The sequence below is a fragment of the Lepidochelys olivacea genome, assembly GCF_965140295.1.
Source record: "Lepidochelys olivacea isolate rLepOli2 genome assembly, chromosome: 2".
Classification (NCBI taxonomy): Eukaryota; Metazoa; Chordata; order Testudines; family Cheloniidae; genus Lepidochelys; species Lepidochelys olivacea.
In genome coordinates, this window is record NC_140412.1 from 195,373,866 (window position 1) to 195,390,005 (window position 16,140).

The 16,140-nt window shown below is 44.1% G+C and overlaps 1 protein-coding gene across 3 annotated transcripts in view; it reads right to left on the bottom strand.

The window, feature by feature from the left end:
• The window catches only part of CNOT10 (CCR4-NOT transcription complex subunit 10), a 63,251-nt gene extending 52,821 nt beyond the window's left edge, over positions 1-10,430 (bottom strand). For all 3 annotated transcript variants that reach the window (XM_084621209.1, XM_084621208.1, XM_084621207.1), the window contains exon 1: positions 10,289-10,430. In XM_084621209.1, coding sequence (XP_084477335.1) covers positions 10,289-10,310 — 22 coding nt within the window. In that variant the 5' untranslated portion in view covers positions 10,311-10,430. The remainder of the gene's footprint in view (positions 1-10,288) is intronic.
• Positions 10,431-16,140: the final 5,710 nt, after the last annotated feature.

Sequence of the window (16,140 nt, forward strand, 5' to 3'; positions counted from 1 at the left end):
CGGGGAGCGGGATCTGCACACTGCCCCTGCCCCCAGAACAGTCCCCGCAGCTCCCACTGGCCGGGAACCGGCCAATGGGAGCTGCGGGGGCTGCAATTGCAGACACAGGCAGCACGCGGAGACCCGCTGCCCCCCTCCCACCCAGGGGCCGCAGAGATGTGCCAGCAGCCAGCCGCTTCTGGGAGCGGCATGGGGCCCTGGCAGGCAGGCAGCCTGCCTGAGCCTCGCTGCACTGCCAACCAGGAGCCGCCTGTGGTAAGTGCCTCCCAACCATAGCTCGCACCCCCTCCTGCACCCCAACCCGGAACCTCCTCCTGCACCAAACTCCCTCCCAGAGCCTGCACCTCTCACGCTTCCCACATCCTGCCCCAGCCCGGAGCCCCCTCCTGCACCCAAACTCCCTCCCAGAGCCCACACCCCTCACTCCTGCACCCCAACCCCCTGCCCCAGACTCAGCCAATGCACACCCCATAGTTGAGAATGTTACACTGATTTGTGACAATCCCTGAAGGATTTTGGATCTATAAACCACAAATGACACTAATAAAAAGGAAAACTCATGAAATGTCCAGTGGATGCTATGAGATTAGGTGCAGTATGACCAAATGACCCCTGCACCCAAACCCCCTCCCAAAGCTTGCACCCCAAGCTTGCTCACTCCTGCACCCCAACCCCCAGGCCCAGCCCAAAGCCCCCTCCCACACTGCAAACCCCTCAGTCCCAGCCCAGAGCCTGCACCCCCTCCCATACACCAATCCCCTGCCCCAGCCCAGTGAAAGTGAGCGAGGGTGGGGGAGAGCGAGCAATGGGGAGTGGGGGAAGTGGAGTGAATGGGGCGGGGCCTCAGGGAAGTGGCAGGGTAGATCTTGAATTGATCTTAAATTCAAAAAGTGATCTTGTGCATGAAAAGGTTGGAGACCACTGGTCTATCATGTCATCATTGCCATATCTTAAGCATCTGCCATTGCCCATTCCCATATTATGAGAAAAATAAATACGCAACAGCAGCTATGGACATCTACACTTTAGAAGTCTCGTTAATGAAAATTTTACATTAGAAAATGAAGTGACACTTGGTAGGCTACTTATTGGTTAAGCTTGAAGACAGAAAGATAGCAACACATCTCCTTTCGTACCTGGAAATAAGTTATAATGAACGCCGACTCAGGCCCAAAAAAGTGCCTTCAAATTTTTAATATTCCACATTTACATTAACAATTAACACAAAAAAAATTACACTAATCTAGTATCAAGATTTTCAAAGCATAAGAACCCCAGCTCCTGAAAGGTAATGAGTGACCTCAATTCACATTGATTTCAACAGGAGTTGGGATCACTTTGCAGCACTGCTCAGCAGTTACTGGAACACATGAGGATTGCTACAGAACTCTACCGTGTTCTACCTATGAGTTAGGAGGATCCCAGAGCCCAGCCTCCAACCTGAGCCCAAAAGTCTACACTGCAATTAAACAGCCCCACAGCCCAGGCCCTGTGAGCCAGAGTCAGCTGGCATGGGCCAGACATGGGTTTTTAATTGCAGCATAGATGTACCCTTAATGACTCTGATTCCTCCTTTAGATCTTGTGGTGGGGCAGGGAACTAGCCAATGCTGTGGCCCTCCACAACACTAGGGAATAAAAGAACCAAGCTGCCCCAGAGTATTTATGTTACAAATTACTATCTGCTATACATGTGCAGTATAACCATTAACTAGTTTGGAACACATTAAGAGATGAATATTTGCACAGTTGCAAATAGGTATCTTTCATCATTAACAGTTCAAAATAGGAAACTATTTGCCCTGCCCCCAAACTCAATGCAAAATTTGAAACCAATATATTTAGTTAAATGAGTAGAGTACATACAAAATAAATTGTCGAATACAAAGTTCCTTTCACACCCCCACTGCTTAACTCGGAAATAGATTTAGCCAAATATTCAAAAATAAAAAGTTAACCACTGAGCTGAGACCAACTGTCAGAAGTGATAGGCCAGAAAATTCCTCGGTTAAGTGAAACTGATTGGGGGGGGAGAAAGTGCACGAGAGAATTATTAAACTCATAACTCCTTAAAGCTGAAACAAGTAAATTCATTCATTCTTGCCTGACCATCAGTACACTACATCACAATTTTTGGAAATCTTCACAATCCATTGCTAACTTCGAGCACTCGGCAGCTGGCCATCCAGTGATCTGCCATACACCATCTATCCATTCCCTCGCTGGTCATCTGACTCTCCACCATTCCTTCTATAATAATTTTCTCAAGGTTATTTCTACCTCTATCTCTTATGTGACCAAAGCACATAAATCCGTGTCTTATTAATTTCTAACACAAGGGTCCACTTCTCTCCAATAATATTTCTAACACAGGCATTTGTCCTTTTTTCAATCCAGAAGATACACAAGAGCCTTCATCAGCACCCAATGATTCAAAGCTATAAATCGCTATGGAAAAAATTAGGATTTTCACGAGTCGCAACTTTGCACATTTCGAGATGTCATGTTTTTTCCATACTTCCTTAAGGGAGTCCATAGCTGAGAGAACTATGCATAGTCTTCTTCTGATTTCTTTGGAACAGCCACCTTGGTTGAAAAACCATTACACAGGTGACAGATTGGTTGAGTAGAATTCCAACATATAAACCACCCAAATCTGGAGCTTTTTATTGTTAGTTCTCATTTTATACCCAGAACTAAGTATCTAACAAATCCTTTAGCTGGCCCTACAATTTATTTAATAAATTGGGGGGCGGGGGAGGCTTTAAAGAACATCTGTACTGTTTCTTACCCACTCTCACAAAATGGAAGTTGCAGACAAATCTTGTCATACCATGTCAATTAAAACACACTTACAGAAATTAAATCTCTGAGTAATTCTCTATGAAGTGGTTGTCATTACAAATTGACACATTTAAGTACCTTCCATTGGAAGGAAGGCCAACTTGATAGGCACAAAGGCACCAAAGAGATGGGCTCTTTTGTGGAACATTCTGTTAAGTATGAATGTAGCACATCATCTCTCTTTTTCCAATTCTCCAATAAATCATTCCACTCATAACTGGGTAGCCTTCGCAGTCTGTGTGCTATATCACCAACACTGATAAATGACAGGAATTTTCTGATACATATGTTAAGTAAAAAACCAATAGCCATTTTTTTTTTTTTTTGGTCGCTAGCTAGAGAGCTATTTAAGTTTTCTCTCAAAAGGCTTTCAGTATCATCCAAAATTTACTTGCTGGTACAGAACTGAAGCAGACAACTCTTTAAGCTTCATTTTTTGCAATGTATCTTCCGCAGAAGTATTCTGGGAACCGGATTCATTTCTCCTAGTTTTATTGTTTCAGCTCTTTTCTGGAGGAAGTAATATTTTTCTTTTTCAAAGTGGTAACAAAAGCACTACTAAAGACTTAGCTCTTAGATATTTGTCATGTACAGAATACAAGGGGTTCTTAAATGCAGGTGTTAGCATTTCTAAACAACACCCAGTTTCCTCTGGAATGACATTAGATGTTGGATTCCCTGAAGACTTTCCTAGACAAACAAGCTGAGGACTTTGCAGCCCTTGTGTCAGCTTCTCCCTTCCTTTCCATTGCTGACAATTCAAATGCCAGCCATATTCTTTAATGGGACTGATGATACAACTAACCATTCACCTTGGTTTTTATTAAATTTCTCAGTCGCTTCCAAGTCCAAACTATTTGTAATCTCCACTGCTGACGATAGTTTCTTACCAGAAAGAGTTTGCATCCACTGCCACATCTCTTCTTTGCTCTGCCAAAAGAAGTCACCATTTCCCACGGAAATAGTAGAAGACCTCTTATCCCAAATTTGGACCACTCTGCTGACATGGTCCAGCAGCTGTGGCTCATCCTCTGAAGCCAATGGAGCCCAACTCTCCAAAACCTTCATACTCAAGTTAACAGACTCCATCTCCAACAAAACCAAAGTTATTTCTGTGTATGAAGCAAGTAGAAGAGGTCCTGATCCAGAAACTTTACAGGATTAATAAATCTCATCATAATTGGTCTCATGCTGCACGATACCCTTAATCCTGTAGCAAGGTACAGAAAGCCAGCATTCCCTGTGTAAAGGTTCACCTGATTTGCTGAAAGCATCAGTTAACGGTAAACTGAGAAGTGTTAAATTGAAAATATAGAACCTCAGAATGTTGAGGACTCAAATCTGATTGGTGGATCCATCATGTAAGAGTTCTCTGCAATGCACATTGTCTGCAGTAATTGAAGCTTCCTTAATGTCTTAGAACAAGGGATCGATTGCACCATCATGGGAAAAAAAAAAAAAAAACAGCTTATAGTGGTGTGGCCAACCTGTGGCTCCGGAGCCACATGCGGCTCTTCAGGGCCGGAGCTACAGGCGCCAACTTTCCATTGTGCTGGGGGGTGCTCACTGCTCAACCCCTGGCTCTGCCACAGGCCCTGCCCCCACTCCACCCCTTCCTGCCCCCTCCCCTGAGCCTGCCGTGCCCTCTCTCCTCCCAGTCTCCCCCAGAGCCTCCTGCATGCCACAGCTGATCAGGAGGTGCAGGGAGGGAGGGGGAGATGCTGATCGGCAGGGCTGCTGACATATTACTGTGGCTCTCTGGCAATGTACATTGGTAAATTCTGGCTCCTTCTCAGGCTCAGGTTGGCTACCCTTGGTTTATAGCATCAGGACACCATTTCACAGCATGAAAATGTTGTATTATCTGCATTTCCATGGAACCAGGGTTCACACATACGATGCATTCATTTTTCTAATATCTGAACTGAAAAGACTGCTGCAGATAATGACTGTTAATAACAGTTGCTAAGCAGGATAAGCATTCCCACACACTGATTATAGCATCACCTCAAGCAACACGGAAGTTAAGGCTGTCCCAGTTTCTATTACAAAATCCTGTTTTCTTAATTTATCTGCAATAGAGATGGGCACATGTGAAGCTGAGTCCAAAAGTAGTGTTTATTCTTCAATTACAGGAAAAACTGGTCAAGTAATTGTTAAACTAGTTATCCCAGAAAAGCACCAGTTTCCCAGTTGCTTTAAATACTTCCTATGGAAGGCTGGATCACAGATAATCTACTAGTAAATTTCTGTACAGTTTGTCTTCACTACTAAAGCCAGTTAGGATACTTAAATAAAAGTTGAAATTGTGGGGTATTTTAAAGGACAAGCCTCTGTAATCACAAAATAGTAACATTACAGAAAAAGAGCAACTTGATGGCCTGCATAGTACAAAACACTAAGGGCTTGTATATACAGCATGGCAAAATGTGCCAGAGGAGTGTTATTTGTAGAGCACACTAACATCTTGCAATGTAACTGGCCCACGTAGATCCAACTGGAGTGTTCTAGCAGGTATATAGTTCGTGTTAACGTAGTCCTGTTTGAAGCAGGATCCACACAGGGCAGTTAAAAGAAAAGGAGTACTTGTGGCACCTTAGAGACTAACCAATTTATTTGAGCATAAGCTTTCGTGAGCTACAGCTCACTTCATCGGATGCATACCGTGGTTACTCTGAAACAGGGCAGTTACAGCACAATATTTTAGAATGTTTTACAAATCACACCACTCTTGTGGGCTTTGACAGCGCACGTAGACAAGCCCTAAACAAGAAGTTTAGTGAAGCCTGAGCAAGATTCCTACTGGGAAGAGTTTTATGTTTGAACCAATTAATGTAAAACACGGAATTTTATTTACTTGTGGGTTTTTTTTTTTTTAAACGTTGTACATATTATATTCTCTGTAACATTTTCTTAAAATGTTCTTGAATTCTGGCTCTTCCTTATCCCCTTTGCCCCTCTTACCTTTCTCTATCAAGCACATTCTAAATCAGGTTACAAGTTCAGGATACTCCCTGACATACCCTGCCACCATCCACGCCTTTGTAAACATGGGTTTGTTGCCTCAGCTTTTCTCAACTGTCTAGGTATCACACAAAGAGAAAGGCAATCTAATGTAGGTACATTTAAGGTACTTGCCACACACGATGGAGGAAACACTAATATACACTAGTGCTACTTGGACATCCAGAGATCTAAAGACACTGAAGACATTTTTATGTTGTTTCCCTTATTCTTTTATGTCAGGGGTCCCCAACGCGGTGCTCGCGGACACAATGGTGCACAGTGGGGCAGTTGTGTGCGCCCGAAGGACACCGCGCCGCCAAAATGCCACCGCTGAGCACTGCCACCTGAGAACCACCTGCCAAAATGCCACCGAGAAGCGCTGCCGTTTCTCGGCAGCAAGGTTTTTTTCCACTACCACTTCTCAAAGGCATTTCAGCAGCGGGGTGTCTGGCGCCCGCCACAGTCTGTTGGGAATAGGAATGTGCTATTCCCACAGAAACGGTGGGGACCACTGTTCTATGTTATCTGAATTAAGTCTCAGCCAGTAAATTCTGCAAGCCCCAACTGTGGCCAGACACTGGATTTATGACAACTGCATAGTTCAAATCCAATGCAATGGAGACAGAGCTGAATGTCATCTGCATACTGACTCTACCAAAGCACACCATGCCTCATATGCACATTGAACACAAGAGTTGATACAACAGACCCTTGTGGAAGCCCACTAGTGTGCCATTTAGGAAGATGGAACAATTGTGTATTACTACTCTCTAGCACCTCTCAAAGAAAATATAAGGAAGACTCTTAGTTTATTCCACACTATCCAAACCCATCTCTGCTATGACAGATGCTAACATATTTTCTGGTTTTTTTTAAATTGTCTTTTAAAAAAAAAAAAAAAGTTACACTGCCTAAGCATAATATATAACATTGAAGATTATTCCAGTACCTAAGTAGAAAAGCAAGAATGTCGGACTTGCAGCATGCAATTAAAGTTCAAACTAATCTATTCAGCGCAGTGTTCTAAAAAGAAAAAATCACATAAGTACTACTCACTATGCATAACTTCTCAGTTGTATTTTTAAAAAATGAATATCTTAATTAAAATTGGTATATGAATTGTGTGTGTGGGCATCCTGATTAAAAAAAAAAACAAAAAAACTTAGGACTTTAGCAGAATGGAAACTTAATGTCAAAGACTGTATGCCAGTTCCTACACTATTTTAATTCTAAGGTTATGTCTTCACTACCGGCCGGAACAGCGGGCAGCAATCGATCCAGCGCGGATCGATTTATTGCATCTAGTCTAGATGCGATAAATTGACGCCCAAGCGCTCTCCTGTCAACTCCTGTACTCCAGCACCACGAGAAGCGCAGGCAGAGTTGACAGGGGAGCGGCAGCAGTTGACTCACCACAGTGGAGACACCACGGTAAGTCCATCTAAGTACGTTGACTTCAGCTATGTTATTTACATAGCTGAAGTTGCGTAACTTAGATTGATCCCCCCCCTAGTGTAGACCAGGGCTAAGTGAAGTTATTGTTCATAATTAGAGCTGGTTGGAAAACAGGTTTTATCTTCCTGTGGAAAATGTCAACAAAAAACATTTTTCATGTTTGTTTAAGTGTTCTGTGGAAATTTTTGACTTTTTAATGAAATATCAAAAACCTGAAAGATTCAGTTCAAACTGATATTGCAATGTCTCTTAGTTTGGAGCTGCAGTTTGTGTACCTTATGTTCCCATTTTCATCTATGGGCTGGGCTCTCTAGCTGGACTAGATTTCCTGTGATGCACCACTTTCTCCACTCTGGGTGAGGGGAGAGGGTATGTTACAAGAGTCTCTAGCCATGGTGCATCATAGAAGACATAGTCCAGACAGTGAAGCCAGTCTCTAGAGGAGAATGGGAACATAAGCCACCTGAACTATAACTCCCATGAGGCACTACGGTGCTATTTTGAATAAAAGCTTTTCTGTTTTTGATCATTCAGTTTCTCAAAATAATATTAACATTTTCAAAATAAAGCAAATAATTTTCACTAAAAATTTAGTCAAAACCCCACATTTCTTTTGAAAAACTGTATCAATAAAATGTTTTCAACAGTCCTGATAATAACTCACCCAGTAGAGGACAAATATAGCACAGTACACTATAGTATGTATGCTACAATAATATGTATGAAAACTAACCTGTGTTTGATCAACTTGATAGAGCAGCATTTTCCTTTCTAGGAAACTCAATTAAGGCAAAAATAAGTCCCTCACTTTAAAAGTTTTTCTTGTAAATCTTAAGTTCTCCTGTTATTTAAGAAGAGTGTACATCCTTATAAAGATGCACAAAACAACTAGGTGCATATGCACAAGACAATTTGGTACACATCTTCTATCACCCACCCAACACACAAGATTTTTGTTTTGTTTTATGTTAGAACGCACACATGAATTCCTCTCTGGACCAGTGCAGTGAGAGAGGCAACTTGCCCTCCCATCCTCAGAGGCTCCTAATGGCCAATTCAACATTCAATGCAGGACAAGGCAGTGCTCAGGACTGTTTTAGCTTGTGCTCTTGTTGCTCAGGTTTTAATGGACCATTGCAGCAAATAGTCACCAGGGCATAAGCACATCTTGGCCATTTCCCCCTCCACACTGCCTGAGCCCCATCCTACTGGGCCAAAGGGATCACAAAGCTAGTTGGACTTTGTGAACCATGGGTATTATTTAGGGGGCCTGCCCAGTGTAACAGCAACTGTCAATCAGGCCTTAATTTTTTTGTGGGGAGGGGCAGAGGTAGGAGATTGGGCATGTGAGGGTTGTTTTACTAGTATTACATTAGTAGTATTTCATTTTACTAGTATTACTTCATGCAGCATCTATTTTTAAGTAGGGGATGAGGATGGTCCTTGGTCTCCCATCTAAACCAGGTGACCAGGACTGAGCCTGCTTAATTTCAGAAGACACATCCACAATCAGAAGCCATACTAAACTTTCACAAAGCAATACATTTTTAGCGTCTTCCAACTTCACACTCCCTAATTTAGGGAATTAAAATCAGACGTTCAACATTTTTCAGGGGTTTTTTTTAAGTAAACATTTATTGAAATGCTTCGTAAAACTCTGAGTTAACGGTTCTCTGCATTCCATACAACCAGCCTGGGGAATTCACTTCTGTAGGAGACCACTGCATCAAAAACCAAAGAAAGATTTTTAAACAGAGCTAGTATATTAAGGCGGTCGTTCTCATTCAGGGGTACACATAACCTTGGGGGGGGGGGGAGTGCACAGAGGTCTTCCAGGGGGTACATCAATTCATCTAGATATTTGCCTAGGTTTACTACAGGCTATGTAAAAAGCACTAGCAAAGTCAGTGCAAACTAAAGTTTCATACAATGACTTGTTTATACTGCTCTATATACTACACACTGAAATGTAAGTACAATATTGATATTCTAATAAATGTATTTCATAATGATATGGTAAAAATGAGAAAGTCAGCAATTTTTCAGTAGTGTGCTGTGACACTTTTGTATTTTAATGTCGGATTTTGAAAGCAAGTAGTTTTTAAGTGAGGTGACACTTGGGGTACACAAGCCAAATCAGACTCCTGAAAGCGGTACAGTAGTCTGCAAAGGTTGAGAGCCATTGCAATAGCGTATGAGCAGCAACACTAATAGTCAGGCAAACGGAGGTGGCAGGGCCATCAAACCCCATTCTTCCAAGCATGGGGTACACGTGCCCGGTGCAGGGCTCAGAGCGAGCACCTGGCAGGAGAGAACCTGGCCACAGGGCGGGAGGCAGTGGGCTCCTTGCAGCATCTCATCCCGGGTGCTGCCAGAGGCAGGACATCCCCCTAGACGGGCCCCGGGCCCCACCCAATAGCCCCAAGCCCAGTGCCAGGCACCCACCGCTCAGGGGCAGGCGGGGCCTCCGCAAGACAGGGCACCAGGGGACCCCTGCGGGAGCCAGGCAACTGCGGAGCCCCCCAGCGGCCAGACCCCAGGCGGCCCCGCCCCAGCGCAGGAGCCAAGATGTAGCGTGGCCCCAACGGCCGCTCCACCGCCGAAGGAGGCTCGGGACCTGCCCCGTGGAAGCCGGGGCAGAGACCGAGGGGACACCACCCAGCCGCTCACACGGGCGCAGCGGGAAGCGCCGACGCCGGGAACGCGCGTCACGCACCCAAGCCCCGCCCCGCCAATGAGGGGGCAGCCCCCACCCGCCAAGCAAGGAGAAGGGGCTGCCCGCCCTACTTCGCCTCCCACCGGCGGAAGGGCACAACACGACGGTACTAGTCGGCCGGCGAAGAAAGAGGCTGTTGCTTATATCCCTCCGCTAGGACGGGGTACAGGCCTCCGGCGAGCCTGGGAGGGGATCCCTGCGCGGGGAGGCGTGAGTCCCCGCGCACAGAGCCAGAGGCCGGGGTCAGCGGGGCGCTTTTCATACTCACCGCCCGCCTTGTCCGCCGCCATGGTCGCTCCCCTCCCGCGAGAATCCAGTGCCTGGGCGGCGGGCGAACACCGCCCCTTCGGGGAGACGAGCCCGCTGGCCCCGCCCCTTCCGCCCGAGGCCCCGCCTCCCCGCCGCCTGCCGGAGCCGCTTGCGCCTGAGGCCAGGGTAGCCTGGGCTCGAGCTGCAGGCTCGACGAGCCCCGTCTTCCCGCCCGTCTCCCTGCAAAACCCAAGTGACCCTTAATTCCTCCCCACCCTGACCAAGCCAGCCATTCATCTACACTCTACAGTGTCTGGTGCCGTTGCCCGAGCCGCTCATCCCCCCCAGGCGGGTGTTGAAATGGAAAGCGAGGCCCCACCCGCCCTGTGCCCCTGGAAACGCCATTGGCCAGCGGAATCCAGGACGGGTTTTCCTTCCTGCCTTGATGGTTTGATTCTGCTTGGTTCCACTCGTCTGTGTACAGTCCTGAACTTCAGTGTTCCGTGAAGAATTGTATTTACTTGCAAGATCTCCAATCTGAGATCCTTGTTGGTGCTTGGATGAGTTTCTCTAAAAGCATTTCCTAGCCTGCTTTGTATCTTACATGGATTATATGACTATGTATTGATAAGGAGCTCATCACCATAGCACTAAACGTGCAGAAGGTGGCATTGTGTATGAGTCTTAAATTCCTTTCAAAATTGGTGTTTGAATCCCATATTAATCCTGCCAGGATTCTTCCTACTTCTGGCCTCATCCCTGTGAGGCCTGTTTCACGTGATTGATTTAAGTGTCCATGGGATTCTCTGTGCTGTAGAAAAGAGCATTTAGAGACACCATCCAGATTCTTTGAACACTTATTTTTATATCTTTGTAGTGATGATTTATTTTTAAGACATGAGCTTAGGCACTGCAGCATCCAAAGTACTATAAGTATCACAAAGATTCACACGTTTAATAATGAGCTGGGTATAACAAATAAGCTATTTTCAGTATTCATCTGTGCCAATAACATCTTCAGGACTAAATCCTCAGCTGATATACATTGGCATAGCTCTGTGGAAGTCCATGGAGCCCCTGAGGTCAAACCTTTAGATAATTACCATTTTTAGTGTGGCAGTTTTCCTCCTTTGTTTAATTCTATAAGCTTTATATATGTAATAATGGGTTTTTCTTAACACCGGATTGCTTTTGGGACAAATGCTTTAAGACTGTTTCCATACTTTACTCATCTGCTAACTTAAGTACACTCATCTGTATTATTCTGTACTATTTCTTCAAATTTGGTTCTCCAAAATTTTGATAAATTTCATTCCTGTTTAATATTGACTTTTTTATATATTTGCTGCAGTAAGTGTGAGCATAGCTTAATCAATTCCATTTGTTATATCATCAGTATTACTGACTTTGTTACCAGCTAGTCATATTTGTTGTTAAGAGGGACCAGATTGTCTTGGAACATGTATCTGTTGCCCCCTCTTCCAGTAAGGTTAAGACTTGAGGGTGAAATCCTATCCCCTGAGGCAAAACTCATTGCCTTGACTGGGGCCTGGGAGTCCCATTCTGTTAGGCCTCTTGATATTCTTTTCCCAATCACACTGTCAGAGATCTTGGAAAAAATATTTCTGTGAAGTTGTGGACTTAGTATTAGACATTTTTGAGGGTGGCAGGAATTCTTGTAATTTTGTTATTAGAGTTTTAAGTGTAAGTTAATATATTTTGTAAAAGTAATGTTTGCTGATATTTCATGTTTTCTTTTCACTTAACCACCCCGCACATGTGTCAAAAGAAGAGGTATGGGGTGGAGTTATCTTGAAATTCTTAGCCTATGTCTACACTTACCATTTAAAGTCCCTTTTTTGCACTAAAACCACAGTAGTGTCTACACTTGTTAATGACTTTTTGTGGTGAAACTCAGAAGTTTCACCACAAAAAGAAAACCACCTTCACAAGAGGCATACAGCTCTTACCGCTGTTCTTTTTGCATTGTTGTGAACTGTGTTCTACCAGTGTAAACACCTTTTGACCTCTGAAGGATATCCCACAGTTCCAAAAGTGACCACTTTGGCCAGCATCTCCGCTGCTCTGACGCCAGGTAAACGGATGTCCGCCCCTCCCCCTGTAAACCCCGGGAAGTTTGAAACTCCCTTTCCCTTTGCTTGTAGATATGGCAGGTCAAGCAGCCAGACAGCAGGGGGGTTTTAAAAAAATGCCACGAAAGAAACAAGGAAATAATGGGACATGAAGCAGGGCAGCGTGGGGCACTGAGCAGGGACCCAGAATGCCTCTCCACCATTCCCAATAGACCTATCAAGAGAGCTGCACTGTGGGATAGCTGCCCTACAGTGCTGCTCTCATCGGGGGCGATGGAAGTGCTGCTAGTGTAAACACTCTCTGGTGCCTGAGGAATTAAGTGAGTACACAAACCAGCGCTTTTCTTTCACTGGTTCCCTGTCACTGGTGAAACTTACAGCGCAAAAACTCTGCAAGTGTAGACATACCCTTACTCATGAGTACTTCCTAAGTTCTGCACCTTGAAATCAGTGTGTGTGTGTGTGTGTGTGTGAAGGTTGCAGGCCAAGTCTATATTAACTATGTCAGCAAATATTCCTAGTGTAGACACAGCTCAAACTAGCAGAAAAGTATTTTGCCTGTGTAGCTCATACTGGTTCAGTAAGTGAAATAAGCTACTCTAGCAAAAGCACATTTACACTAGTATAACTGTGTCTATACAAGGGCTTTTGCAGTTATAAAAGTGTTCCCAAAAATAACTGTGGTACTCCCCAGGGGTACCTATGCTTGTGGCATCTTACCACTACCTGCCCTCAATGTTAAGCAGCCTTGTCTGTAACCCCTGGTGGTCACATCTGTCAGGAATCAGGGCTTGCAGCAAAACCAGTCTCTGGTCAGTCTAATGAGCACCGCTGACTTATAGTAGGTTGTCACGCTACACCACCTGAGTATTGGGAAGAATCAGCAGATTAGCTCTTAAGCCCAGCAGCAGCGGTAGCCGGCTGCTCAAAGCATTTGCCAATGATAATAAGGTGATAAGTAACAGCATGGATTTGTCAAGAACAAATTGTGTCAAACCAACCTGATAGCTTTCTTTGACAGGGTAAAAAGCCTTGAGGACGTGGGGAGCAGTAGATGTGGTATATCTTGACTTTAGTAAAGCTTTTGATAGTGCCTCACATGTCCTTCTCATAAACAAACTAGGGAAATGCAGCCTAGATGGAGCTACTATAAGGTGGGTGCATAACTGATTGGAAAACCATTCCCAGAGCATAGTTATCAGTGGTTCACAGTCATTCTGGAAGGGCATAACAAGTAGGATCCCGCAGGATCAGTTTTGGGTCCGGTTCTGTTCAATATCTTCATCAATGATTTAGATAATGGTATAGAGAGCTTTGGAGGATAGGATTAAAATTCAAAATGATCTGGACAAACTGGAGAAATGATCTGAAGTAAATAGGATGAAATTCAATAAGGACAAATGCAAAGTACTCCACTTAGGAAGGAACAATCCATTGCACACATACAAAATGGGAAATGACTGCCTAGGAAGGAGTACTGCGGAAAGGGATCTGGGGGTCATAGTGGACCACAAGTTAAATATGAGTCAACGGTGTAACACTGTTGCAAAAAAAGCAAATATTATTCTGGGATGTATTGGCAGGAACGTTGTAAGCAAGACACCAGAAGTAATTCTTCCACTCTACTCCACAATGATTAGGCCTCAAGTGGAGTATTGTGTCAGCGTTGTCTCAGCCTGTATTCCCAGCTTTACCCAGCAAGCCCAAATTGCTTCTGAATTCCCAGCCCAGACCCCTTCTTTTCTCTCTGTATAGAGGCCCAACCTGCTCCTTCCCAACTGAATCTCATCTTCCATTAGGTTTTATGGAGTCCTGGCTCTCCTGCAGGTGCCGTATGTTAATCGACCTAATTTAACCTGCTCTGCTTTGGTAGCATAGGCACCCATCACAGTTTCCTTATTCCACATTACCAAAAAGCTTTTGACCTCTAGGTGGCACTATATTACAAATTAATATATACTAATATTTTCCCTTTAGTATATATTTTAATGCATATAAATGCAGCATTTTAAGATGGAGTTATGCTTTAAAATGTAAGCTAATTAGACAAAATAAGTCATGTGTAGCCATTAGGAATTAATTTGGCAATCACATTATATATACACATCACAAACCTGTTACAATGGTGGAATTAGTTCTTTTGAGATGATAGGCAGCACATTGACCTACAGAATAAGGAATGGTGCTTCAGCACCTTTGTTTGTTTACACAGTGTAAATAAAACAACAATGGAACAGGAAGTCTGTGGAATAGCAACATCCTGAATAAACTTTTCATGGTGGTAGTTCTTGAAAAGAGGTAACTATCTTTCTCCCCAATCTTTGTACTCACCTTCTATGCACTGTATGACTCTTCCCGTCCCCATACCTACATCTTTATTCTCATTTTGGAATACTATGTTCCTTCCATTTTTCTCTTCTGAAAGATCTAGTGGTATTTGCACGGTAATTGGTCCCATTCTTGGGAGCAGCTGAATTGTGCTTGGTGCAGAACTGGCTTGGGGTGGGGAACAAAAATGGCTTTATAGCTTTATGCCACTTTTGCAGCTCCCCAGTTTGGGTGTTGTCCAGAAGCAGTTTGGCCCCCAGTGACAGTACTTCCAAACATCATGGTATTTGGGGAAGAAAAACTAGAATATTCATATTCAATAAGTTAAATGCTCCTCTGTGCAAAGGGCTACCACAAAGTCTGTGTCCCACTCAAGTCCCATTTAAGTGTTCAAAATAGGATTTAAGAAAGACTTGAGTGGTACTTTGCACATGGGAGCATTTCAGCATAGGTATATTATGGTCCAATCCTCAATGAGGCAAAATTTCCATTAAGTTCAACTTCCACGTGAGTAAGAGCTAAAAGATCTGGCCCTTTACTTGCTTTGAAATATTTATGTAACCAAACAAAATGTCCCAGAGTAACTGGTTGATGCAAAGTACTGACGTGCTTGCATGAGAAGTTTATGTGTATCATATGTTTCAGAGTAACAGCCGTGTTAGTCTGTATTCGCAAAAAGAAAAGGAGTACTTGTGGCACCTTAGAGACTAACCAATTTATTAGAGCATAAGCTTTCGTGAGCTACAGCTCACTTCATCAGATGCATATCGTGGAAACTGCAGCAGACTTTATATATACACAGAGAATATGAACCAATACCTCCTCCCACCCCACTGTCCTGCTGGTAATAGCTTATCTAAAGTGATCATCAGGTGGGCCATTTCCAGCACAAATCCAGGTTTTCTCACCCTCCACCCCCCCACACAAATTCACTCTCCTGCGGGTGATAGCCCATCCAAAGTGACAACTCTTTACACAATGTGCATGACAATCAAGTTGGGCTATTTCCTGCACAAATCCAGGTTTTCTCACATCCCCCCCACCCCCATACACACACAAACTCATTCTCCTGCTGGTAATAGCTCATCCAAACTGACCACTCTTCAAGTTTAAATCCAAGTTAAACCAGAACATCGGGGGTGGGGGGTAGGAAAAAACAAGAGGAAACAGGCTACCTTGCATAATGACTTAGCCTAAGACTTTCCTCTTGTTTTTTCCTACCCCCCCCCCCCCCGATGTTCTGGTTTAACTTGGATTTAAACTTGAAGAGTGGTCAGTTTGGATGAGCTATTACCAGCAGGAGAATGAGTTTGTGTGTGTATGGGGGTGGGGGGGATGTGAGAAAACCTGGATTTGTGCAGGAAATAGCCCAACTTGATTGTGTAAAGAGTTGTCACTTTGGATGGGCTATCACCCGCAGGAGAGTGAATTTGTGTGGGGGGGTGGAGGG